The sequence below is a fragment of the Elaeis guineensis genome, chromosome 2 (genome assembly GCF_000442705.2).
Source record: "Elaeis guineensis isolate ETL-2024a chromosome 2, EG11, whole genome shotgun sequence".
Lineage (NCBI taxonomy): Eukaryota > Viridiplantae > Streptophyta > Magnoliopsida > Arecales > Arecaceae > Elaeis > Elaeis guineensis.
Window position 1 is genome coordinate 105092305 of NC_025994.2, and position 24656 is coordinate 105116960.

At 38.5% G+C, this 24656-nt stretch overlaps 2 protein-coding genes and 1 long non-coding RNA gene across 9 annotated transcripts; 2 read left to right on the top strand and 1 right to left on the bottom strand.

The window, feature by feature from the left end:
- The first annotated feature begins 1318 nt into the window (after positions 1–1318).
- Positions 1319–4077, top strand: LOC105049215 (S-type anion channel SLAH1-like). Its single transcript, XM_010928795.4, has 2 exons — positions 1319–2227; positions 3626–4077. Exons 1-2 carry the CDS (start codon positions 1364–1366, stop codon positions 3917–3919), a joined length of 1158 nt encoding a protein of 385 aa, XP_010927097.1. The 5' UTR covers positions 1319–1363; the 3' UTR covers positions 3920–4077.
- Positions 4078–9145: 5068 nt separating this feature from the next.
- LOC109504889 (uncharacterized) lies at positions 9146–19526 on the top strand. 5 transcript variants are annotated; one of them, XR_012138999.1, is made up of 8 exons: positions 9146–9267; positions 9343–9430; positions 9506–9598; positions 9682–9732; positions 9884–9957; positions 10621–10707; positions 10780–10859; positions 11116–11421. It is a non-coding gene; the product is annotated as an uncharacterized lncRNA (long non-coding RNA). The 5 variants fall into 5 exon arrangements; XR_012138997.1 differs by lacking the exons at positions 10780–10859; positions 11116–11421 and adding an exon at positions 19182–19526; XR_012138995.1 differs by lacking the exon at positions 10780–10859.
- Positions 11506–23310, bottom strand: LOC105045917 (protein kinase and PP2C-like domain-containing protein). 3 transcript variants are annotated; one of them, XM_010924361.4, is made up of 12 exons: positions 22935–23285; positions 22732–22849; positions 22470–22636; positions 20560–20627; positions 20220–20443; positions 18513–18564; positions 17675–18197; positions 17534–17603; positions 17241–17460; positions 16977–17081; positions 13597–13692; positions 11506–11900 (listed from the first exon to the last, which is right to left on the bottom strand). In XM_010924361.4, the coding sequence occupies exons 1-12, from the start codon at positions 23044–23046 to the stop codon at positions 11706–11708; spliced, it is 1950 nt and encodes a 649-aa protein (XP_010922663.1). In that variant the 5' UTR covers positions 23047–23285; the 3' UTR covers positions 11506–11705. The 3 variants fall into 3 exon arrangements, with proteins under 3 accessions (XP_010922663.1, XP_029122111.1, XP_073108613.1); XM_029266278.2 differs by lacking the exon at positions 22935–23285 and having other exon boundaries at positions 22470–22632; positions 22732–22855; XM_073252512.1 differs by lacking the exons at positions 11506–11900; positions 13597–13692 and having other exon boundaries at positions 16977–17115; positions 22935–23310.
- Positions 23311–24656: the final 1346 nt, after the last annotated feature.

Here is a 24656-nt window from a genome sequence, read left to right on the forward strand (position 1 = left end):
GTAGCCCTCCTATTCCCAGGCAAGGGCAGGATATGAATCTTACTCTTTCATGCAATTACTAAGAGACTTTAACAGTAAGAAAATTGCCTTTTGCTATTCACAAATAGGTCACCATTAAATATGGGTTTCTTTCTCCCTTTCTCTAGAAAAAATAGGTCACTGAAAAAAAAAAAATAAAAAATCCAGTGAGACCCTCATGTTCTCTAATCTTTTTATATACATAAATAGACATAACTCTAGCTGTCAAGTCTTATTTAATTATTATCAAAAAAAAAAAACCTTATTTCAACTATTCGAGGTTGGTTCTTTGGATCCTTAATACATGGTTGGGGACGGATATGGAGGTGAAGATTAAATCATCATTGCCTTCATCTTTTCTTGATTTGACCATCGTCCATCTTTAGTAGTGGAATAGGGTAACCATCACTTTATTTCCACATGACCGAGCATTCACGAGAGGCAATAACCGGTTACCAGCTGACGTCAAGGTGTCCTATAAGTGGATGCCAGAGGGCAGCTTCAATCGCCTGAGCACCCCCAAAGAAATCGAAATGTAATCCCACTTTTCTTTACGTAGAATAACCAAATACATAAAACAGATTAATAATACCTTGGTCCAACGTGGACCATGTGGTCGCATACGTGGTTGCTATCCTAATTCCTGCGTATGCCTGGTCTCAATCTGAACCAGCAAGTGAAAAAGCGCACGCCGAATCACACTTCTTTTTTATATATTAAAAAATAAAAAAAACAACGGAAAACATTCCAAGGTTGGATTCTACTCATCAAAAGCTGCGCCGACCCATCAATAATTTAACATAAAAACTAAGGAATCCCACCTCCCAAATCTCAAACCCAGAATTTCCCAATGAAAAAAAAAAAAAAGAAAAAGAAAAAGAAAAATGAAGAACCGGTCCAACAAGGCGGGGCTTGAGTCAGTGGACCGGGGTTGTACCCTTCGCGCGAAAGAAGGAATCACCTTCCGTCGCTTCAATCTACCGTCGGATCATCAACCGCACACTCTGAAAAGCAATCCGAGAACTGTCACTCATCCGCCTGCACGGATCGTAGAGCGACCAGTGGATAATCCAACGGTGGATTCGCGCGAAGGAATGCGAATCCTTCTTTAGCGCGAAAGATGCACCTCCGATCGACTCTCAGTCGGTCAGACAGTCAGCCAACCCCCTTCTCCCTTTGTATTCCTTTCAACGTGTGGGTTACCTTTATTTATCATTATTATTTTTTCAGGCGAAATGGTGCGTCTTTAAATAGCGAGACCCCTCCACCAACGTGAGATGCGGTTGTAATGAGAGAAGAAGGAAAGTGAGAAAAGGACACAGATATAAGCCATCACTTTTCCTCGATGGAGGAAAGAGAGCAGCAGCTCCCAATCACTACCAACTCTTCCACCCCGAGGCAAACACCAACGACGGGCCTCAATATAGTTGCCACTAGCAAAGTTCTCGCCTGGCTCTCCAACCTGACCAGATTCCATGCCGGATACTTCCGCATTAGCCTCTCCCTCTGCGGCCAGGCCCTGCTATGGAAGACTCTCAGCGAGCCCACCACCGACGCCCACGCCCTCCGCCCTGTCATACACACGCTTCCCTCGGCCGCCTTCTTCTTCCTCTGGTCCCTCGCTCTTTTCTCTCTCGTGGCTCTCTGCCTCCTTTACGCCGTTCGCTGCCTCTTTCGGTTCGAAAGCATCAAGGCCGAGCTCTCCCACCATGTGGGCATGAACTACCTCTTTGCTCCATGGATCTCATGGCTCCTCCTCCTCGAGTCCACCCCCTTCCTCCACCCTAAGACCGCCAGCTATCTGGTCCTCTGGTGGGTGTTCTCGGTCCCCATATTCGTGCTCGACGTCAAGATCTACGGGCAGTGGTTTACCAAGGGGAGGAAGTTGCTGTCGATGGCGGCGAATCCCACGAGCCAGATTTCGGTGATCGGGAACCTGGTAGGGGCGAGGGCGGCGGCGAGGATGGGGTGGCGGGAGAGCGCCTTGTGCATGTTTTCACTTGGGATGGCGCACTACCTCGTGCTCTTCGTCACCTTGTACCAGAGGTTCGTGGGGAGCAATAGCCTCCCGGCGATGCTCCGCCCGGTATTCTTCCTCTTCTTCGCGGCGCCCGGCATGGCCAGCTTGGCCTGGGATTCCATTTCTGGCACCTTCGACAATGCCTCCAAGATGCTCTTCTTCCTCTCCCTCTTCCTCTTCGCTTCCTTGGTAAGTAAAATGGTGTCTTTTTTTTTTAGGTAAATTTGGATTTATTATACCAGTCAATTGTTGATACATTCGCGGGAATCATTAAATAAATATCTAACAAATCAAAAAGAGAATGTGAAAGTAGTATTTTTTTTTTTTTTCCATTTCTTTTCTTTTTCCCTCGGCTAGAATCCAAGAGCGATTAATTCTGTCTATGCCATCCATCTTTGTCCGATAATTAAAAAGGACGCACGTGAGGTCTACAATATGATTTTGACGCATTGGAGAGAGATGCGAATTTTCGAGCCGGTTTCACACTATTCAACACACTATTTAACAGTGGCAATTTATGGTTAGACCTATTTATTTGACTTATAAATGCTCCGCTTCAAATATATTTGTATTTGACACAAATAAATTTGACTCACAGATGTATCAATCCATCTGAACTTCATTATTAAATAGATTGAATTTAAATTGAAATATATTTAACTCATTTCAATCCATTTAATAATTAAATCAAATCATAATCCGATCTATTTAACTTAAAATTTTTTTAATTTTTTTCTGACCTATTTAATTCGATTCATTTAACATATTTAATCCATTTAATTTTACTTCATCTATTTAATAAATACAAATTGGATCAAATTATCTATTTAATAAATAAATTAGATTCAAATCTATATTTTTTATCCATTTAATAAATATATTGAATTGATAAATTTTTAATCCAACTTGTGCTTGATTCTATATATATATCTAATCCAAATTTGATTGCCACCTCAATACTATTGGATCATAGCCCCACAAAGGATTGAATTTTTTCCACCGTTCACTGAGTTTAAGCATGCTTAATTATATGTGAAATCCACCAACTAAAAATTAAAAAAAAAAGTCAGGCCACGGTATATATATATATGGATGGTGGATCCAGTATTACTCCGTTTCTTGTTTTATTGTTTGCTCAAAGAACTTATTAACAATCAATGGGATACGCGGCCAGCTGACGGTGAGGTTGAGCGAGATTATTTATTGCTAGGATTTCTTAGTAACGAACCTTTTTTTTTTTTGGTAGAAATCTTAGTAACTAACTTACCATGCCATTTTTAAACAAGATGGGCAGACGGAAGTTAAGAGTGAAAGTTGTGGTCAAAAAGAAAGACTATCTTACTAGAAAAAGGAGACAAAAGGGCATTTACAAAAAAGACAGGAGAAGAAAGAGGGGTCTTAAGGTGGGGAACGTAGCATACACGTTATTCTCCTAGCTGTAAGCAAAAAACTGCATACTAAAGTACCGGTCCACGTCAAAAAGTTAGGAAGACGATTAGACTTCATCCTCTACAATTTCAAATGCTACCATCATCTCATTTGTTTGCTTAGACTTTAACATGCATGGAATATTCCGACCGCATGCAGGTGTCGAGGCCAGCACTGTTCAGGAGATCCATGAGGCGGTTCAACGTTGCATGGTGGGCGTACTCCTTCCCGCTGACCGTGCTGGCCCTGGCGGCCACTGAATATGCCCAGGAGGTGAAGGGGTTCATCTCTGACGCCCTCATGCTCGTCCTCTCCGTTCTCTCCGCGCTTGTCACCCTCGCCCTCTTGGTCTTCACATTCCTCAAAACCCGCGATCTCTTGCCCCATGACGATCCCTTCGCACCATCGTCCTCCATGTCGACTGCCTTCGTAATGCCTACACTGCAAACATAGCCATGCACTACAGCTAATTTATGGACATGATCAGTGATAGACTTGTTCCATGTGTAATCTTGAAGCCTCCAAATATACGTAATCTCTGCGCTTGTAACATTTACATGTACGTAGTCACTTGTGTCCTTGACAAGTTAACTTTTTGGCATGGAACTCTCCAAGAAAATCGTAGCCTATTTTGTTCTGGTTCTTGTTAGTCAAAAATCATACGCCGAAGCAAACAGGCGATAAATCTTACCTTCAAAGCTAAAGAAAAGTCGTGATGAAAAGAGCTGAACACAGCAATACTCAAGCAGTCATATATGAATTTTGTCGCCCAAGAGCACAAAAGCATTGCATACGGAATTTTCCCCCACGCTTATCTGACATCATTTTGACCAAATTGAACTTTTTTAAATCCTGCATTGCCACGATGAAATGAAAATCCATCGTTGGAAGTATTCTACCCAAACTGATTGAAAGCATAAGAATTTAACGAAGGAAAAAAAATGATTAAACTCCAAATATATAGAGAGAGAGTGGGAGCTTCTACATTACCCAACAACGATCTTCTCTCAACTGCATTCCAAAACGGTGCCCTTTTCTTCTCCGAAGATAATAATCATCCCAAAACAGTTATTACCATCCCATTAACGAGTAAGTCTTATAATCTCCTTATACTTAGTGATGATTATAACTCCGATAATCCAATATGGTCAGTCTCAGCAATCTCTGGGACAAAGGACCGCAAGTTCTCATCCCGCTGGTCCGCCCGCCTGCGGGATTGTTTTTTTTGTTTTTTTTTTGCCGCAAAGTGGATATAACAATTATTTATTGGTCGATCCACGTGCTCGCTGCCATTGGAATTGACCATAACTGCTGGTGAGTAGCGATTTCTGACATGCACTCGCCAACTGGTCGACCATCGTGGCTCAATTTGTCCTCTCTACTAAATAACAAAATGGGACGTACATGAAATGAGGAATATCAAAAGTGGTTGTTTTCCCACTTTTCAGTATTCGATCTTCTTCTTAAATGGAACACGACACAGCTTCGTTTGGAGAAAAGAACAGAGCACAACCTGAAATATTGCTGGTTTCGTTATTATGAAAATGATCAAGTTTCCATTTATTTTCATTAAATGAATGTTGCAGACCCCTAAATTCCCAAGTTACAAGTCCTAACTCCAACCGAGGATTGGAGTCTTAGCGCTTTTAGTCACCTTAATCCCAAACGAATAATGGAGGTCTATCGCATTAGGCAACATTACGACAAAAATGTCTTTTGTTTTTTTCCCTTTTTTTGAAGGAAAGGGAAGCAATGCTGCCACCCTGATTTATTAAAAGAAAGAAACGTACAAAGAGAGATTTACAGAGGGAGGCAGGACCTTCTCTACAAAATAGAGACGGCAAGCAACAGTTACTACTGGAGATGTACAGATTGGGCACAAACAAAAGTCTTCAAAGAGGCGCAATCTATTCCAAGGGAGCGGCCAAAAAAGCAGAGGTTGGAGAATCTACGTTACGCCAAAAATGAAAAACTGATTTTTTTCTGTTCTACATGTCAAAGTTCTTTGAGCTTTATTATACCGGAGATGGGCAAAAAATGTGAGAATTCATATTCAACACTAGATTTGAAGCAGCTTAATTGAACGCCGCCTTTGAAACGCAACTTAATTCGTCGACGGAGCTCCACTCCATCCAGCACTTTGATGTCCTGCTTTCAATGGAACTCATGGGGTTTCATGTCTTCTAGGACATCATATCTGTTTCATCTCTTGTTAACTTTTAGATTTGAGAGTAAAACAAATTAAGCCACTACTCCTTTCCTCAAAATCTGTCTGTGTCGCTTTGCCTCTTCTCGCGTCCAGGTCTCTCTTCTTTTCTGATACATGATCGGCAAATGACATCTACCAAGTCCAATGAATGGTTGACAGGGGCCAAAGAACGAAATTTAGTGGTAATAGTACCTTTGAACTAGCTGAATAGTTTTGTGATGTGCCGTCAATGGGATTGCGTCGAGTCTCGCATGACCATTTGGAAAGCAAGATATCTTCCTCCTCTTATCAGGAACCACACTACTTCAAAGGAAGGAACTCGGATTTACCAGTCTCAAAGAGAAGGGGGCAAAAAAAAGGAAAAAAAGGGAAGAAGACTCTTTCGCCATACTTTGAAGAGAGGGGCAGTGATTGCTGTGGGAATTGGGAAAGAAAAGAAAAAGAAAGAAAGGCAGCAAACATGAAGAGCTCTCCTGCAAGTTGTCCATGCATATCTTAGGTTACCAGGGCTCTCATTGATCTATAGCAAATTCGATAGAGCAATCCTTTATGCACCGTGCATGGTGCAGAAAACTGCACACCGTATGCGGTGATTCGCTCATGTGCGGATCCGAGGATGTTGGTGAAAAAATAAATTTTTTTTTTGCCGGCCCTGTGAGAGCGAATCATAGCGTGCGGTTTTCTGCACCACGTGTAGTACACAAAAAGTTCGCCAAACCGTGCACTGCACATGGTGCACAAAGAATTTCGCAAATCGAAATACCCACTGTACATGGATAGATGACACAACAATGGAGTGAAAATTGAATTTAGAAAGCAATATTGGGCACACACAAGTAAAATTGCCAAGGATTTCCACCTCCATATAGAGATGGCAATGGATCGGATATCGATCGGATCGGCCTATATCCAAACCTAATCCACAGTTAAAAACTCTATACTCATATATGCTCTATTACCATCTCGTGTCGGGTCGGATTGGATAGATAAGAGGGGTTAGATCAGATTGGATACATGTAATAATATAAAAGCATTATAGTTTTGAAAGGGGATATGTATTAAGATTATATCGGGTTGGATTCGAGATAGGGCATATCATTATCTATATCCAATCCGAATGCGTTTTGGATATTTTTTCTAGAACTCACACCTACCCTAGATTCTAATCGAATTGGATAAAACCTGTATTATTTTGGTTGGATTGGATCGGATGCTTGATGGGTAGGCTAAATTTGTTGTTCCTATCTCCATGATCGAGTATCTTGTGACCAAGTCTGAGACTAGGTAATCAAAAAAAAGATAAATTTTTGTTGTCAAAGTTTTTGCTTGATGGTGAGTGTTGTGGTCGGAGGTCTCTTGGCTCGGATGGCTCGGAGAACTTTCATCTTTCATGAGGTATTGTCTGCTTTGGCTAAACGATTCCCCTATAATCTTATAGTTTTTGCTGAATGGGCCATCTTTTGGGGGTCGCTTGGGCCTCACGGATTTGTCCTACTTGTGCAGATGCCTCAAGAGAAGGAGTAGAGCCCAACCATATAAACTAGAATTACATTTGATTCACAACTGATGTGGGACTAAACCGTTCCGCCAATATATAGTAGCTCTTCTCTTGGGGGTCCTTCCTCTAGCGCCATTATTATGGTCAGAGATCTCTTAGCTCGGGTGACTTGGGGAACTTCTGCTCTTTGTAAGGTATTATCCATTTTGACCATACGATCCCCTTACGATCTCATAGCTTTTTGCTGGATGGGCCATTTTTTGGGGGTGCTTGGGCCTTATGGATTTATCCTGCTTGCACAGATGCCTCAAGAGAGGGAGTAGAGCCCAACCATATATGTCAGAATTACTTTTGACTCAGTACAACCAATGTGGGATTAAATTCTTCCATAATAATAAAAGGATCGTACTGCCAAAGCGAACAATACCTCACAAAAGATGAAAATTCTTCAAGCCATTTGAGCCAAGAGACCTCTGACCATAACAATGGCGCAAGAGGGAGGGCACTCACCCTATTTTCTGGAGGAAGATGGTGAGAATCCAATCGCAGAACTATCTCATCACTTTGTCAGAGAGATCCAGCAATAATGAGGACAACAAGGTCACTTGACTACAGAAATGGACACTATCTGTCGAGCTAGTGGTAACTCGAGTAATTTTTTTTAAAATGAAAAATAAATAAAAATTAGTGGGAAAGATTCTAGCCATCCATTAATAAGAAAAATTAGGATAATTTATTTTTATTAGATTAAAAAATTGGTTGCCATTCTTTTTTTATTTTTATCTTTTTAGAAAATATCACTTAGCCTCGTCCGACTTGATCGTCCCTATTTTCCTCCTTCGTCTTCAACTCACCGCTCCTCACCTCTTTTATTTTCAACCTACCTCCTTCTCTCCTTCATTTTCAACCCACCCCTCCTCCTTCTCTATCTTCAACCCGCCTCTCCTCCTCTTCCTCCCCTCTATCATCTTCAATCTACCCTCCTTCCTTTGCAACTCAACATTCCTCCTCCTCCATCGACTTTTGGTGTTTCTCCTCCAAGTTCCATGGTAAAAGCCTAAGGATTGGATTGAAGAGGAAGAGATTGTTTAGAAAGAGCTTCTCAATTAAGATAAAATCATGCTCCTCCACCATTCATCTCACTATAAAAAACTATCTAGCATTTCAAGAAGAATACTATACCAACCATGCATGCATATGACTAGCTATAGATAGTCATTGATGGATTAATTTGACCATCCATATTGGATCGAATGGCTAGAATGTTAACTTTATTAAAAGATGATTTTACCCTTTGGAGCACCATAAAAATTCTTATTCTTTTGATCATTTTTATTGCTTTTTAGGCTTTAGTCTCAAGGGTAAAATGAAGAAGTTTGGTTAAGCCAATGCTTTCTCTTTTTTTCTTTTCACTCACTCTTCATCCCAGGCCTTTCTCATACTTGATCAAGTTTCAAAACATACTTTGTTATATTTTCACTTTTATATATGCATTTGCAGGTATATTAGTTTCTAGTAAAAGTCAAGAGAATCTTAATGTGAAGTTTTTTATATGTCGGAAACTACAAGTAACTTAAAAAATTAGAGCCCTGTTAAAAATTTAGTGTTAACTTTATTCCTATATAAATTGAAATTAAAAGATCCATAAGTATTGTCAATTAGATGCCTGTAAGTAAGTTGAAAATAAATCAGGGGCTTGACTTTCATTTTTCTCTTAATGGATTTCCATTTGGAGTGAAAGCCCAGTATCTTCATCTAAAGCTTATCATTTGGACTTATATGTTTAATTGAGAGATTTGAAGGTAGTTTTACCTTTGACTTTAAATATTGATTGGGTAAGAAATATCTCTAAGCTAATACGGCAAATAGTGTGCCGAATTTTAAGTAGTTTTGCCGTCAGCCTTGTGCCGCACCATCTTAACCCGCGCTTATAAATACCGACATTTCGGCATCAGTCACACATCCCGTTTTTGAGTTCCCTCCCTTCCGAAGCCCGCTCTTCCCTTTTCCTTGTCCACCGACTATTTGCTCCCCCCTCCAGATTGAGTGGTGCATAGGGTTCTGATAGCTTCGCCGGTCTTCCCCGAAGAAAGGGTTTGACACCAACCCATCTCTTTCTTGATTCTTTGCCTTGAGCTATGATACTAATTCTTTGTGTTTCATGGCAAGATCCACCCATTGAACGGGTAAAGGAGCTTCGAGGCAATGATTCAAGAAAAGGTTTCTGATAGCTTCGTTAGTCTTCCCCCAAGAAAAGGTTTGATGCCAATCCATCTCTTTCTTGATTCTTTGCCTTGAGGTATGATGCTAGTTCCTTGTGTTTCATGACAAGGTTCAACGATTTATCGGATGAAGGAGCTGCTAGGCAAAGATTCAAGAAAAGGTTTGATCTCTGATAGGTCCGCCGGTCTTCCCCCAAGAAAAGGTTTGATTCCAACCCATTTCTTTCTTGATTCTTTGCCTTAAGCAATGATACTCATTCCTTGTGTTTCATACTTTCATGGCAAGATCCAAAGATTGATTGGGTAAAGGAGCTGCTAGGCAACGATTCAAAAAAAGGTTTGATCCTGTGTGCAGCCGTATGTTGAGAGATTTGGAGGGAAAGAAATGCAAGAATCTTCACCAAAAAGAGATCTTCTATTTACTCAATTCTTCAAAAAGCTGTAAACTCTTGTAAGCCGTGATCCCTTCTTGATGTCTTTTTTTGCAGGTGATGAGACCAATTTTTTGCAGATGATTTCTTGGCTAGATCAGATGATTTTTTGGCCGTCTTTTTTTGTTCTGGTATATCCTCACTTTCTTCTTTTTCTCTCCTCCTTTTTGGTCGATTTGAGGTGGCTATGGGCTTTTTCAGATAAAATTTTAAACAATGATTATATATATATATATATATATATATATATATATATATATATATATATATATATATATATATATATATATATATATATATATATATATATATATATTTGCTCTCTCTCTTTTCATATCTCTCTATTTTCTTTTATTTTTCTTGGATCTGAGGCATCTGAGATCACTTTGATGTTTAGCCCTAGAAAACCAATCACCCACCGCCTTTCTTTTCCTTCTCGACTTGATCCAAGATTATTGTGAACTGCTTCAGATCAACCCCTGGAAACCACACTTTGAGAATGGAGTGAGTTTTCTGGTTCATGGAATGCTTGCCTTTCTCATTCTTCTTCAATGAAGAAAGACTTCTACTTTTAGATTTCTTGAAATAATTTTGGCTTTTGGAAGATAATTATGGCTGCAAATTATTGGATTACCTTACATGTTAATTTTCATACCCTTCTTTAAGACCTTACAAATTTGAAATCTCAATTGTCTACCTGTAGTTTCCTTTTTTTCAGATTTATAATTGTGCTAGGGACGTGGGTCTCTTATCAAGCTGTTCCTATACTCATGCGTTATCTTTTATTTAACCAGATTCAGCTTTATCTCCAGACTCTATGTTTTCATACCTATACATCATCATGGAATGCCTTGGGGGGACAGAACAAGCACCACTTCCAGGTATCTAGCTTTTGTGGTGGTTATTATTTTGCCGTGTTCTTCAGCCTATCGACATGCTATCTTACTATACAGTGCACCGTTGGTAAAGGATTTTCCAACTATTCACCTGGCAAGTGATTTTCTGTACACTCTTAAGCATTACAATCTGCAAGGTGGAATTTCTTTTTGTCACTCAGCAGTTCTCCTGTGCTTTGTTCTTTATGAAGCTCTCATTAATGGTTGCCCCCTTAAATGTCTCATACCACTGGCCTGCTGTTATATGGTTCTGCATCTTGGAAGTTACCTGCTGCTGTGTTGTGCTATACATTTTTTTTTGGTAGAACTGTGTTATGCTATACTTGCTGGTTATTCACTATACTTCATAGTTTTCTACTCTTCACTTGTCTCTTTTATGTATTATTTATACAGGTTGGGAGCTGTATTTTTGAACTATGGGCCATTTCTTGTTTCCGGCCGATCTTCTTGTGGGTTCCCTTTGCTCCTGTAAACGTCATGTTACACTTTTCTTCAATATAGGCTTTAATCCTGAGTTACCAAAAGAAAAAAAAAAAGGGAAGGTCATCAGCCATCACATAGTGTGACACACAGAAAACATATTTATTCATCTTGAGTGATGACAACAAAAGGATCTTGTATGTTGGGACAGCGGCAATATGTCATACATTTATCAAGGTTAAGGGCCTTCATAGTATGTGCCCATGAAACAAGGTCATAATGAAATACTAACTCATCACCAGGTCGTAAATGGAAGAAATACTATGCAAGATCTAGGTCACATATTCATCTGAGGTAGAAAAGGAAGCTAAAACTGAGGACAGCTTTCATTTTTCTTTCACAATCTTGTTCACAGTGGTATAATGGATTTCAGAGTCATCATGATCGCTCAAAAATTGTTGGAAAAGATTACAGTGCTGCTGCTTTACAGTTGTCAATAGAATTTGACAGCAAAAGAATTGTTTGAAAGGAGTGCCATCATATTAGAAATACATCCCCAAACACTAGTAAATTCTCTCAGCAGTAGAAACCGGGCGAAGGAATACAACAATGACCGTGATATTATCTTTGCTGCCACGTTCGACAGCTTCTGTGGCCAGTCTCTTGGAACACATTGCAGGCTCTTTAACGGTGTCTTTGATGATGGATATCACATCCTCATTGCTCAGCACATCCCATAATCCATCACTAGCCATTACCTGAACAGGTCACAAAAATCATTAATCTGATTACATCCAGGTATGATAACTTTATTAACTACAATGCAAGGTTCACACTAGCGATTTCATTACCCATACTAGTACCATGTTGGTACTATGTCAGTACAATCAGTTCTGCATACCCACACTCAATGCCCTCCACTGGATCGAGTATCAATTCAGCTCAGGTATATTATAGTAATGCCAGGTGCAGGATGGTATGCACCACTATAGTGAAGATTCAAAATATTTCATCAAATATATAGCATATGGTGCTCATCAATCAAAATAGAAATTTCTACAAGCTTTACATGTTTGCATTGGATATTTGATGGTTTTGATATGCTTCACAAATATTATGTAATTCATTTAAAATTTATGAAAAATGAATATTGTATGCACCTTTCAAAGATTGTGATATATTCACTAGGGATATAAATAATCAAATTAGAAGTAAAAATAATGAAGAACGTGGATGATTAAAGATAAAATGTATATTTGAAAATTGTGGTGGATCCTGCTCTTATCTTTTCTCCTACCTTCTCCCCTATCTTATCTATTCTTTTTATGCTTAAACACCTACCATGTTTGGCATCAACCTATTAAATTACAAAGTTGACATTCTTACATTAAAGTGCACTGGTATAAAGGGCACTTATGTAACCCTCTTAGTGCATAAACCAGTCCCATCTACATTATATACTACAACCTTCTGCACAACCATGCACACAGACATACCAGGCCAGAGTCAATATGAGACAGTCTAGGATGACCTGGACCCCGACCCAGCTTGAGAAAGCTTCTAGGCAACCTAGTCTAACCTAACAAAATGGACCAAAAGACCAGACTTGACCATGCCAAACTGTTTGTTCGGTATGACCCAACAGACCACCTGCCTATTTGCAAGTCCATTGTCCATGCAAACCCTGTTGGCTGGTGCCTTAGAAACAGAGGCATTACTTAAGTACTCCCATGTGGAGCAAATGAATTGTGAACTATCATAAGCAAATAATCAAGACAGATCATTGGATATTTGTTCCCCATCTTTCATTCCTTTTTTTGTTATTTCTTAAGGTGAATTACAAAAACACCCCAAGTTTAAGGATAAATTATACTTACACCCAATAGTTTAAAAAACCTATGTTTACCTCCTGAGGATATTTGTATCCAAAATCTTAACCCATAACTTAACAGAACGCTAGTCAAACTGTTAGCCTTAAATGGGATCCGAGTGCCACATTATAAAAAATTTAAATAATGATCAAAATAACCTTTAGTGACATACCAGCCCCCAACAACATAAGAAAATATGTATCTTCCTCCCCATCCAAGGGAAATTTTGACTGTTCACATGAGGTTAACGGTTGCACTAACACCCTTAATTTAACTGGGTGTAACTGTAGGTTTTACAAACTTTTAGGTATTAGTATAATAAACATAAACCTCAGGGGGGATATTTTGTAATTTACCCTATTGCTAATCACGTATAATACGGAATAAATGAAAACATTTTCAGCTGTCAGGTTGAAAGCTATTTTTGTATGTTCCTCCGTTAAATAAGTCAGGAAATTTCATGGCAGTAGAACTACTTATGGATGATTATCTGAGATAATTAATGATGCACTTCATAGAAAAGTAATATAAAACATGAAATGGAGTCCAGAACAATGTAATTCAAAATGAATACAGAACCTACCAGGAATTCATCATCTGCTGTTAAGGAAGTCTCAGTTATCTCAGGCCGTGCTGTTACTGCAGGCTTCAGATCATCGTCACCGATTGAACGTGTGACCTGATAAGAAGAAAAAGCTTAATAATGGAAATAATTTCAACCAAATGCAGAGACATACAGTCAATCAACGATTAAAAGATGAAACTAAAATACAAATGCATATTCATCCATAATGACCTAAATAAAATTGAACAGCATCTGGTCTGTGGTTCAATTTAGCTATTTGGCATATTATTTGTGCCTCAGAAAATATGATCACAACATGTAGCTCTTCGGGAATAATTTCCTGCTCCTTTACCCCTTCCACATTCAAGGAATATGCTTCCCAGTTGGATTGACTTATATTGAATAAGACTATTGTCATTGTCCACAATTTAACTTGGCCAAGAAATCAACACAAATTTGCAGTAACATCAAGCTGAATGAAAATTAAAGTAATCTCAGAACCTGATGGATCATAACCAGATCATAGACAACAGCATAAGGGTTATTGGACATATGTTTTTTTCTAATGAACATAAGCATAGATCCAGCACTTCTCGCCTGTGCTGTAACCAATAGAACAAAGCTCTGACAAATACTTGCACTCAGATCATGATGTAGGTTGCTTGCAAATGATAGAGTCAGTGAAACAGGGATAAGATGGAATTCCAACACAGAAATACAGAGGATAATCTTCAAAGACAATGATCCTATAACCAGTAGAAGATAAATAAAAAGCATATGAATGCAAATAAAAATTAGGTCACCATTAAATTTGCTAGACATAAGATATGAGTGATCATTTTCATTTTCTTAAATAAACTGTGCAAAGGAATATATATTAGAGTTTTCAATTTAAAAGTTCTTAAATTAATGTGGACTATAACCATCATCTCGTTCCAACTATTTGGTGTGGGCTCTGTGAATCCTCATTCACCAAGCAATCCCTATTTAGCATTCTTTTTTCATGTTTAGTTAAGATCTTTTTCCCTTTATGATGACTTCCATCTATTTTTATTTGAGGTGCTCCATCCTTTTGCTTCATCCTTCAAATAGAAATTCCTATCTTCCTCTGTTGTATTTACAAATTAGATAAAGAAGCATCTTATCTTACAAATCCTCTTAAAAGTTTAATGTCAAGTATATCTAATAGCACTAAAGCTAGGTGAATGAATTGAAGAAGTGCCTGTGATATGTTATGCAGTCACTGCATTTCCTAACGACTTAAAGAAAATTTAACACCGATAAGGCCTTGAAGTTGCATCACTTAGATAGCAGTAATAAGATCCAAGGAATTCACACTAATTGACATAAATGAGAATTTTGATATAGATGTGCTAGATCACATTAATAACTACACCAATCAACACTAATGTGTTCAAAACTAATTCAGTTGGTGTTTGCTGGTCTAGTGAAGTCTTTTCTTAAGGGAGTTTGAAGTTATACGGGAGTTTTCTGATAGTTACCAAAAAAAAACTGCTCTCCCATTGCCTTGATCAGAGATGAGACACGTGCATTTATGATATAGAGATTTTTTTAAAAAAATTATAGGCACATACGTTAAGTGTCGCCTTGATTAGAAAATCAAGATGAGATCCATTTGTATATATATATTATCATGGATCGTGTATTGTAAGCCCACGAAAGCGCAAGCCTGGGAGAAAGCCAGATATGAGTTTGGTACAATAGCACTGAGATTGGTGAGTAGATACAAACTCAAGCTGAATGTCAAGGTATGCATTTAGGCTGGAATCCATATGGTAGTATGTACAAGGTTTTAAATCTCGTAGAATAGGGTTGCCCCGATTTTTTCATAGTACCAAACGCACTGCCGTTTCATCCCGTCCTACCACTTGAGACAAAGGATGTCTCAAGGCATCCTAATCGGGATGCTAGAACACTAGTGGGATGACCCTATCCCGATACATGAGATAGTATCCCGTCTCGATATTTTGCGGGATGTCCCGTTGGGATTTGAATCTTTGGATATGTACATATCATATATTAAAGATGTGCTTCTTTACGAGGAAAGATCACCATAGCATGTATTTCATGCTACATATGCTTAAGACAACCAAAAAGGGAAGTGAGCATTTTATTAAAAGAAATAATAATCCCTGCAATCTCACTGTGTGAGTTCCCTGAGGCAAACTTTAAGCTTTAAGATTTGCCCTCAATGACTTTCGATTATGTTTCAAAGTGACAGATCAATGTCAGTTACTTTAGCATGTCTTTGATGATGATGAAATAATTAGCCAAGAGACATGTCTAGGAAGGCGGTTAGTCTGGAGCCAAGAAGCATAAGTAAGAGAGGAAGACAATTTGATTACATCAAATATATGTATTCACTGGTGGACTAGTTATATATAGACTAAAGGTGGCTACTGTATAATTGTGAATGCATAGCGAGAAAGAAGAATGAAACATAGTCGTAGAGGGATTGGGTATGTTGTGATTGAATGTGTCTAGGGCAAAGTAAAACACTCATTAAAATTATTCTCTGTATCAATTTGTAAAGAGCAACTATGACATCCTAACAGGTATATAGTAATAAGCTTAGAGTGTTCACTGGTTGCATGTCCCATTTACCTATATGAACAACCACCAAGTTAAGGATATGTGAAAGAAACTTTAAGATATCATTGGATGATACCATGCCTATCATTTATGAGTGGGAGATATTAAATCATGGCGCCAATGATAGGCTACCATGCGGTAAGCACGATGTGGGTGGTTTTATGATAACTACTGATTCAAAATGGGAGAGTAGTTTTTTTTTGTTGGGTAACTACCAGAAAACTCCCATATAACTTCAAACTCCCTTAAGAAAAGACATGTTTCTTTCAAAAAAATTATGGAGAACTCATCAAAAGAGTTTGATGGTGGAAGAAGTATTTGGGTGTGATCTAGAGGGTATTTTTCCATCAAGGTGATTACACTCTTGACCAGGGACAACAATAATTTGTGATTCAATTTTTTGATAGAAAATAAAATTTCTGCACTTCAAGACATAATTCTAATATTTATTTGTTTACAACATGATTGCGACAAAAAGTGTAGAAAATAGCTTACAATACATATCTGAAAGCCTTGGGAGACCTCAGGCTCTCACTAGATCTCTTAAACAAATTGTTTATTAACAGCTTGACTTCAGCATAAAACCAAATGAGCTTGCTTAACCACAACCAATTACAAAACAAGCCAAGCTTACGCTGGATTGCTAGGGCTTGGTTCGTCAGCACCTCTAATAACATCCTTCCATTTAGCCAATGTTACTTTGTATAAGGAACCACATGTTGTCCAGTTTTGTTTTGGCAGTTTCTCAAACAATATAGAAGACAAGAAAATTATAAATAAAATACCTGGAGAGCAGCTGGACCGACCCTCCATGTGTCTACTAGCCACTTCACTTTAATGCCTTCTTTGATAACACGTGTTCTTTCATCAGCACAGCTTGCAACATGATCCTATTTAATATTCAGAAATTCATAATTTACGCTTCTGTGTAGGTAATAAGAATTAAAATATCAAAATTTTATACCTGTACAACCACAATCATAACAGTAAATTCATAACATTTGACATTCTTTTTGACACTAAATTTATAGGTGAAGTTTAAAATGCACCTTACTCATAGGAAATGGGTGGCCAGAACGGCTTAAAATTGCACGGCAATCACCAGCATTTGCAACGAAAAGCTTGTTCCTCACTATTAATGCTGCAACTGCAGTACAACCAGGATGCCAATCTTTCTGAATAATTCTTTTTGAGTTACGGTGCAAGACTAACCCATCTCTGAATGCCTCATCTGTCCTTGTAAATGCTTTAATAAGTGCATCTGTTGGACTGCAGCAAGCTAGCAATTAGCAGGAAGTGAAGCAAATAAACTATCAAATATAAACAGATGGCTGGAAGAAACCTGCATGTATAACCAGCATTCTGTAAGAATCCTGGTAGTGCTCGGGCAGAAAACTCAGCAGCTGCTGCACCTGAAGAGAACATTCAGAAATATTAAACCTTAGTTATGAAAGGAAAAGTAACAATACCATCATTGGCAAACCTCTATGGCCATCAAAAATTCCAAAAGCATGAACATCGTTCTCATTGCACATTTGTGGAAGCATGAAGTGAGTATCTTCCATTGTTTCCCTTCTTCCACATGTTGCAAAAGATCCCCAAGATAAAGTTGGATGGTAATGTGATTCATTAAAAGAACTAGCCCACAGCCTCATATTGGACTTTGCTGCATTTGTTATCCTGGCTGATTGTTCTCCTTGATCGTACCAGTTCAATTCTTTAAAATACTGGAGATCCATCATGCCATTTTGGCATTGATTGCTGGGGGAAACCAATGATGGACAAGAGACTTTTTCCACATGCTCCATGATGAAAGTTAATTCCTCAACTATGTCATCAAATGAAGGCCTATGTAAGGGATTTGGGTCCCAACACCTTTTAATGAGTGACAACAGATCTGATGGTGCTCCAATGTCATGATGAGCAAGAATAGGACGCAGACCCTCGGAAACAACTGCTGCAGTAAGTTGTTGTTCGGTATAGCTCATTTCAAGCACAGTGTGTGCCTACAGGAAGAGAAACATCTTCCTGTTTATCAATATAATAGAATAGAAAAATACCTGAAGACAATCTATAGATAGACACATATGTAAGGATGCACACATGCAGTAAGACAGAATGCACATGAAGGATCACACTGAAAATTGGAGAAGTTTCATGTGGCCTGAGCCTCACTGAAGTAGTGCTCATAACATGAATGAAACTTATGAAAAAAATCAAAGGGGAGCATCTTCATCATTTGATTGAAATGCATTTTTGCAGGTTCAATGCGAGTGCATATGTACAATATTGTACATGTTACAAAAACAGGAAAAACATACCTGAGCTTCTGCTCTTAGATCTGTGTAAGGAACAACACCGGTAAGAAGTTCACTGCAGAAGAAGACCAATGAATCAGAATGACAATATCTTACACTTTAAGAGGCATTTATACATGAACCATATGTAAGAATGTTTTGAGACAATCTATAATTCTGTCACATGTCCGCAGATATGAACTGTTTTTGTCCAGTTAGCAAGTACTCCAAATCTACCAAATTACAAAAGCTATGAAATCGCAAATCCTGGAGACGCCTTATCATGCTCGACATACATACCAGGCGATCCTGAATGTATGTGTTGCTATGGGTGGTCTTTTTCACATTAACTATTATTTGCACTGTCTTTTAATGAAATAATCTAACATCTGATGCAGCAGCTAAATAGTATTTACAGAAAACATCTCCAAATTGTTACATTTTGTACCCTTCTAATATCATGTATGCATGCGAAAATTGGTAAGTTCTTTCAAAATATTCGCACATTTTTTCCAAAATCAACCAAGTGATGGTGACAGATTTATCATGAACTTTTTCCAAAACTTTGCTGAATCTTGACCTTTTACATATTTCCTTTATTGCTTCTCTCTAATTAATTTAGGACTCTAGATGCCCAATTTTACATTATATCTATAATGCCTACTGGGTTTGTACTGACACCATGTTCTTCAGTCTATTCATGCACACAGAACATCAGATAGCCAGATATGCTTGCAAATGCTATGATGGAGAAAGTTAAAAGTCAGATCTGCAGCAATTGCAATGATGCCCAGAAACATGGCCTATAAGTGATTGCAATAAATGCCAAACATATTAGGCTGGATATTGACAACTCAAATCGGAGAGGAGTTATCTAATCTGTTTTGGTCCATTGATTCTTTTGGGTAAGGCTAGGGTTGGGTTCAACAGAAAACTGGATGATCCAATTCTGATCACAATCATATGTTGCATGTGGGTGCAGATTAAGATCAAACTTGACCGATGGTTTCATACGGGTTTCTGTTGGATCAGGTCTTATTGGTTTCGGGCCCAGTTAGAATCAGGGAGACCCAATCTGTTTGCATCCCTACCTCTGTGATTTGTGAGTGTTTCCTCAGTTTCCGTTTAAGACTCTTTATGCACAAAAAATCTAATTTATGAAACCCATGACAAGCATCAAAGATTATTGTATAACATGTTCAATTTTTTGCAGTTACATATATTTCTTATCCTTTTATATATATTTATATGGATTTTATATAGTGGAATCTGAATTACACATGTCCTTTTAGTTCGATTTCTTACTTGTTACATGTAAACCAGTTAACGCAAAAGGTCGTTCCAAGCTCTAATATCTCCTCCGATCTCATAAGTTTGCTTATAAACTTGAATACGCAAGAAGCACCATAATCATTATCATTCAACATGTTATATCTTAGAAATGTCATCTTCAGCACAAGTATCCTTAAATGCATAAATGCATATCATATGCATAAAGGATTCATAGATGGTACAATATCCACAGGCAATATGTCTTATTCCAACTATTATGCAAGAACCCCTCTACATAACAAGTATTGGGGTGAAAAAGGAAAGCATGCATGGTTCATTTGTTAGTACATCAAAATTTCATAGAAATAGAAAATAGGTATACAATTTAATAATTGTTTGGGATAGAAAAGCTAGATTTATTCGATAGGACAGAAAGGCATGAATTGTCTAATTCCTTACTTGATAGATATTCCAAAACTATAGACATCAGATTTTTCTGTGTGTATATCCTTTCTCAGAATTTCTGGTGCCATGTAGATGAGCGTCCCAACCATGTTTCTTTTGTGAAAACCACCAGTAGGCTTGCCAGATGATTTCCAATTTTCAACTGAAACATGTTTAAGATCCTTCTTGTACATAGCCAGACCAAAATCCGCTAGGTGAGGACGAAGGTCCTTGTCCAGCTGGATCACAGATTTGAATATTTTAAAACAAGTCCAGAAATCAAAAGGATAATACTAATCTAAGGTTTCAGATGTGTCATTTTAGCAGAAAATAAGAGCATATGGAAGATACTTACAAGGATATTTGCAGGTTTTACATCCCTATGTACAATTCCAAGGTTGTGTAGGTACTGAAGAGCTTTCGCTGACAATAGAGGTGGATAAGAATGAATGGTTAACAATGCGGCAAAAAAGGTTGCCTAGCGAATTTTGGTAGAAAATTGGTATCAAATACAAAAATGCATAATCAAGAAAAGAAGAACCTGTTTAGAATGATTATGCCATGCAAGAAATTGTACCTTCATGTTAAAAATTGTGAAAAATCAATAACGAGCATCACTCAGAAAGCATCCATTAGTTACTGAAGAAGTTCTCGACAATAATAACAAGAATATCATTGGCATGCATTCATGATGCAATTTTATATAGTTTCAACAATTAAAGTAGATCAATTTCTAATTAAGTTAATGGTAGGCAAGCCTTTGTGGTTGGAACTGTTAAATAATGATTCAATCCTTACATAAGAAAAGGAAAGAAAACACCAAATGCATGATGAAAAGGAGCAGCAAAACATAAGGATACTAGAACAAACAACTTGACACCCAAGAAATTTTATTACCACAGCAAAGGGAGAAAACACTGCAAAACTTATTTCTGCAAAAACAAAAAATAACTGTAGTACCTCAAGTTACAAACAAGGCAAAAAGTTTTCAAAAACAAAATACCAAATTATTAGTTACGGAAGAGAAGATTAACAGCATATAGATCAAGTAAGATCAAAACAACCACAGATGCTGGGACTTGGAATTTGGAGATGTATGACAGGAGTAGGTTCATGAAACTATTTCCCTTGCCTCATCGCTTGTGAATCCACTAAATGTTTGGGAATCCAATGGTTCCAAGCCCAAAGTTGTCGGACACATTAGCTAGATGATCCCATTGTCTCAAAGATTGCAAGGCTGGGCATGACTCTTGGTTACTGAGAAGATCTTAGCGTATTAATATAGCAGGCTACATGGCCTTGGCCATGGTATGAAGTAGAGGAAAAATATGCTTTTGTGATGGATTAGTAATATATATTAAACAAAGCTGTGGAAACAAATTTTCATATTGAAATACAGACTAGAGCAAGGTTTCAAATGCCACTGGTACAGGACTGTAACAACGTATACAGTACCAGTATGTTTCCTTCACCGGCACATATTGTGTCAATACTAAATGCCGTACTATTTCGGTAGAAAACCGGGATAAGATCCAGTGCTGGTATTTTAAACATTGGACTAGAGTTTGCTCTGGAGGAATTCCTAGCATGATGGAATCTGTTATGAGTAGACGTTGTTTTCCCACGTACACAAAGTTTATCAGTAATCTTTGTCAGAAGGCATCATCAATCTAGACCAGCCTGTCAGAATCCATATTTCACACAGACCATACAGGCTACAGCTGCATGCTAAAGCTTTAACTTCCACCCAGCCTCCCACATCAAGAAGCGAGTAAGTAAATGGCCATAAATAGTTTTTCTTGATAAAGTTCTTTCAAAAGAGCATAGAGCTCTGTTAGAGGACAAAGGTCAGAAAGGTTGCTCCGTTTCTTATCCTCACTGAAATGCAGTGCATTTTTGTCGCCTTAACCAAAAATGTGTCACATATTAATAGCTTTCCTTGTATATTAAATAATTATACACATATATGCATTCAAAGAAGATCATCCGATCATTCTTCCTTGGAAACTAAAGAGTCCGAGTAAAAATATTCGGTAAATGAGAATTTTCTTAAGAAAAGGACAAATCATATTCCAGGAAAACAGGACATGACGGCAATATGAAATATTAAAAACAAACAAACAAACAGGTGGCGGCAATAAAGGTAACGACCTGATGGGAAGATGAACTGATGGTCAAGTAAGCAAAAAGCAGCAGCGCATAAGCACCAATTTCACCACAAAGAAGGCAAAAAGCAGTAGAAACCCAAAAGGCGCAAGAGCGCACCTAGATCGCAGGCAATGGTGAGCACTTGGTAGATGGAAGGGCTCCACTCTTGGACATGCAATTTCTCGGCCAGGTTCCGCGACTCGTAGAACTGGAAGAAGAGCATGTAATTGGGAGGCCTCGCATGGGCCGCCACCAGCTTGGCCACCCCCGGCTGATCCAGCTTGCTTCGAAAACATCCAAATACAAGCGATTCAGGAACCGGTGGGGTTAAAAGAATCAAGAATCGAGCCACAGAGAAAGATGGAAAGTCGAAACTGACCACAGCAGCTGCAGTTCCCGGTGGAACTTGTCGAGATCATCGGCGGTGGAGAGGACGGGCTTCTTGACGGCGACTCTCGCGCCGCCGAGCCTCGCGTCGTAGACGGTGCTCTCGGAACCTTGGGATTTTGATCACACGCCACATCACGAGGAATTAAGGAATAGAGAGGGTTATAGGAAGGGAGAGAGGATATGGATTCGTACCTCGGGCGATGGGAGCGAGGAGGGCGTAGGAGGAAGGGGGGAGGTGAAGAGGGATGGTAGAGCTGGTGCAACAGCCACGGACGCAGGTGTTGGGTTCGACTATCTCCACCATCTTCGTTCTTCGCTTCGCTTCGCTGCAGGGAGGGGGAGAAGAGAGGAGGAAATAGAGAGCGGCTTCGTGGTGGAAGGACGGCCCCGGAGAGTCGCAGTAGTAGGTCGGCTTAGGCGGTTACGCCCTAAACATTTGGAACGTGCCTTGGCAGCCCTGCTTCCACCGCGCTCGCTCTGCGCCGCACATGTTTTTGTTTGGAAGCCGTGTTTCATCCCGTTTCTTCCAAAGATATGCGATGGCAGGTGGGATGCACGAGGCCAGCGCTAACTACCTTGATTGTTATTTCTTTTTATTTGGAAAAAAATTGTTTGGGGCCCCGCAGGATCTGGATCTGGCGGCGTGATGAGACATACCCACGGATCTTGTAAGATTTTTTAATTTCATGGATTGTATTCGCATTAAGGTTGTATTTGATAGATGACAATCTATGTAGATTGTCAGCAATTTAAAAGGATTAGACTGCTGTATTTGGTAAGAAATTGATTGTTGCATTTGGTATGACTTTTTGATAGTTATCCAATTTATTTTGACAATTTATATTATTTTTTATAAAATAATTTAAATATATTTAAAAAAAATAATTATTTAAATTATTATTTTTTTATGATATTATAATAAAAATTTAAATAATTTTTTTTTTAAAAAAAATTATACAAAATTCGTGCTCCTCCCACCTTGACAGTCCAACACAATGCTCTCATCCTTCCTTTTTTTTGCGAACTCACTTGCACCTTTGTTGCCCTCGACCGCCTCTCCTTCGTCCGTGCCCTCGTCAACGTCGATCATGGCTCTCATTTTTGCACTGGCATCGATCTCCCTCCCTCGCCTCCATCACCGCCATCTTCTTCTCCGATGAACTAGTTACCGTCTGTAAGTTTTTCTGTCGTCGCATCCTTGCACTATCAGAAGCCGATGGTGGTGGAGATTCATGATGCCTGCATCGATAATGGGGGCGATCTCGCCACCGCTTGTGACATTTGGTGCTATTTTGAGGACACCTTCTTCTCCATCAAGGAGGTTGATTTAGTCCTTGTTGCCAACCTTGGAATGCTCCAGTGACTGCCGACGATCATCGAGCATGGAAATGCTGTCGATCTGGCGCTCACGGGATGGCAAGTCTCGGTGTTGGAGGCCAAGACAATAGGACTCATCTCGAGGTTTTCCTCTCTCGCTAGATATATTTTAAAATTTTTTAATTTAAATTTAAAAAATAAAATCAAATTCACTCTCAATAATTCAAAATTTTATAAAATTTTATAAAAATATTTTAAAATTTTAATTTCACATTATCGATAATTGGATTGTTATACCAAATATATCAATCAAGATTTTTAATAATTTTACTGTAATATTATTTACATGTACCAAACATAATAACCAACATTACTAATAATTTAATAATATAATATATCTTGAAGGTAATTCACATTATCTTTCAAGATTGTCTGACATGCACCAAACATAACCTAAAGTGATCACTCCGTCTGTACCAAAAAAAAAAAAAATTGAGGAAGAATTCTCATTGATTAAAAGAAAATAAACTCTTCATCCACCAAAAAAGAAAATAAAACTCATAGCCACGTGTCAGAGGGAAATTGGTGGCTTGGTGC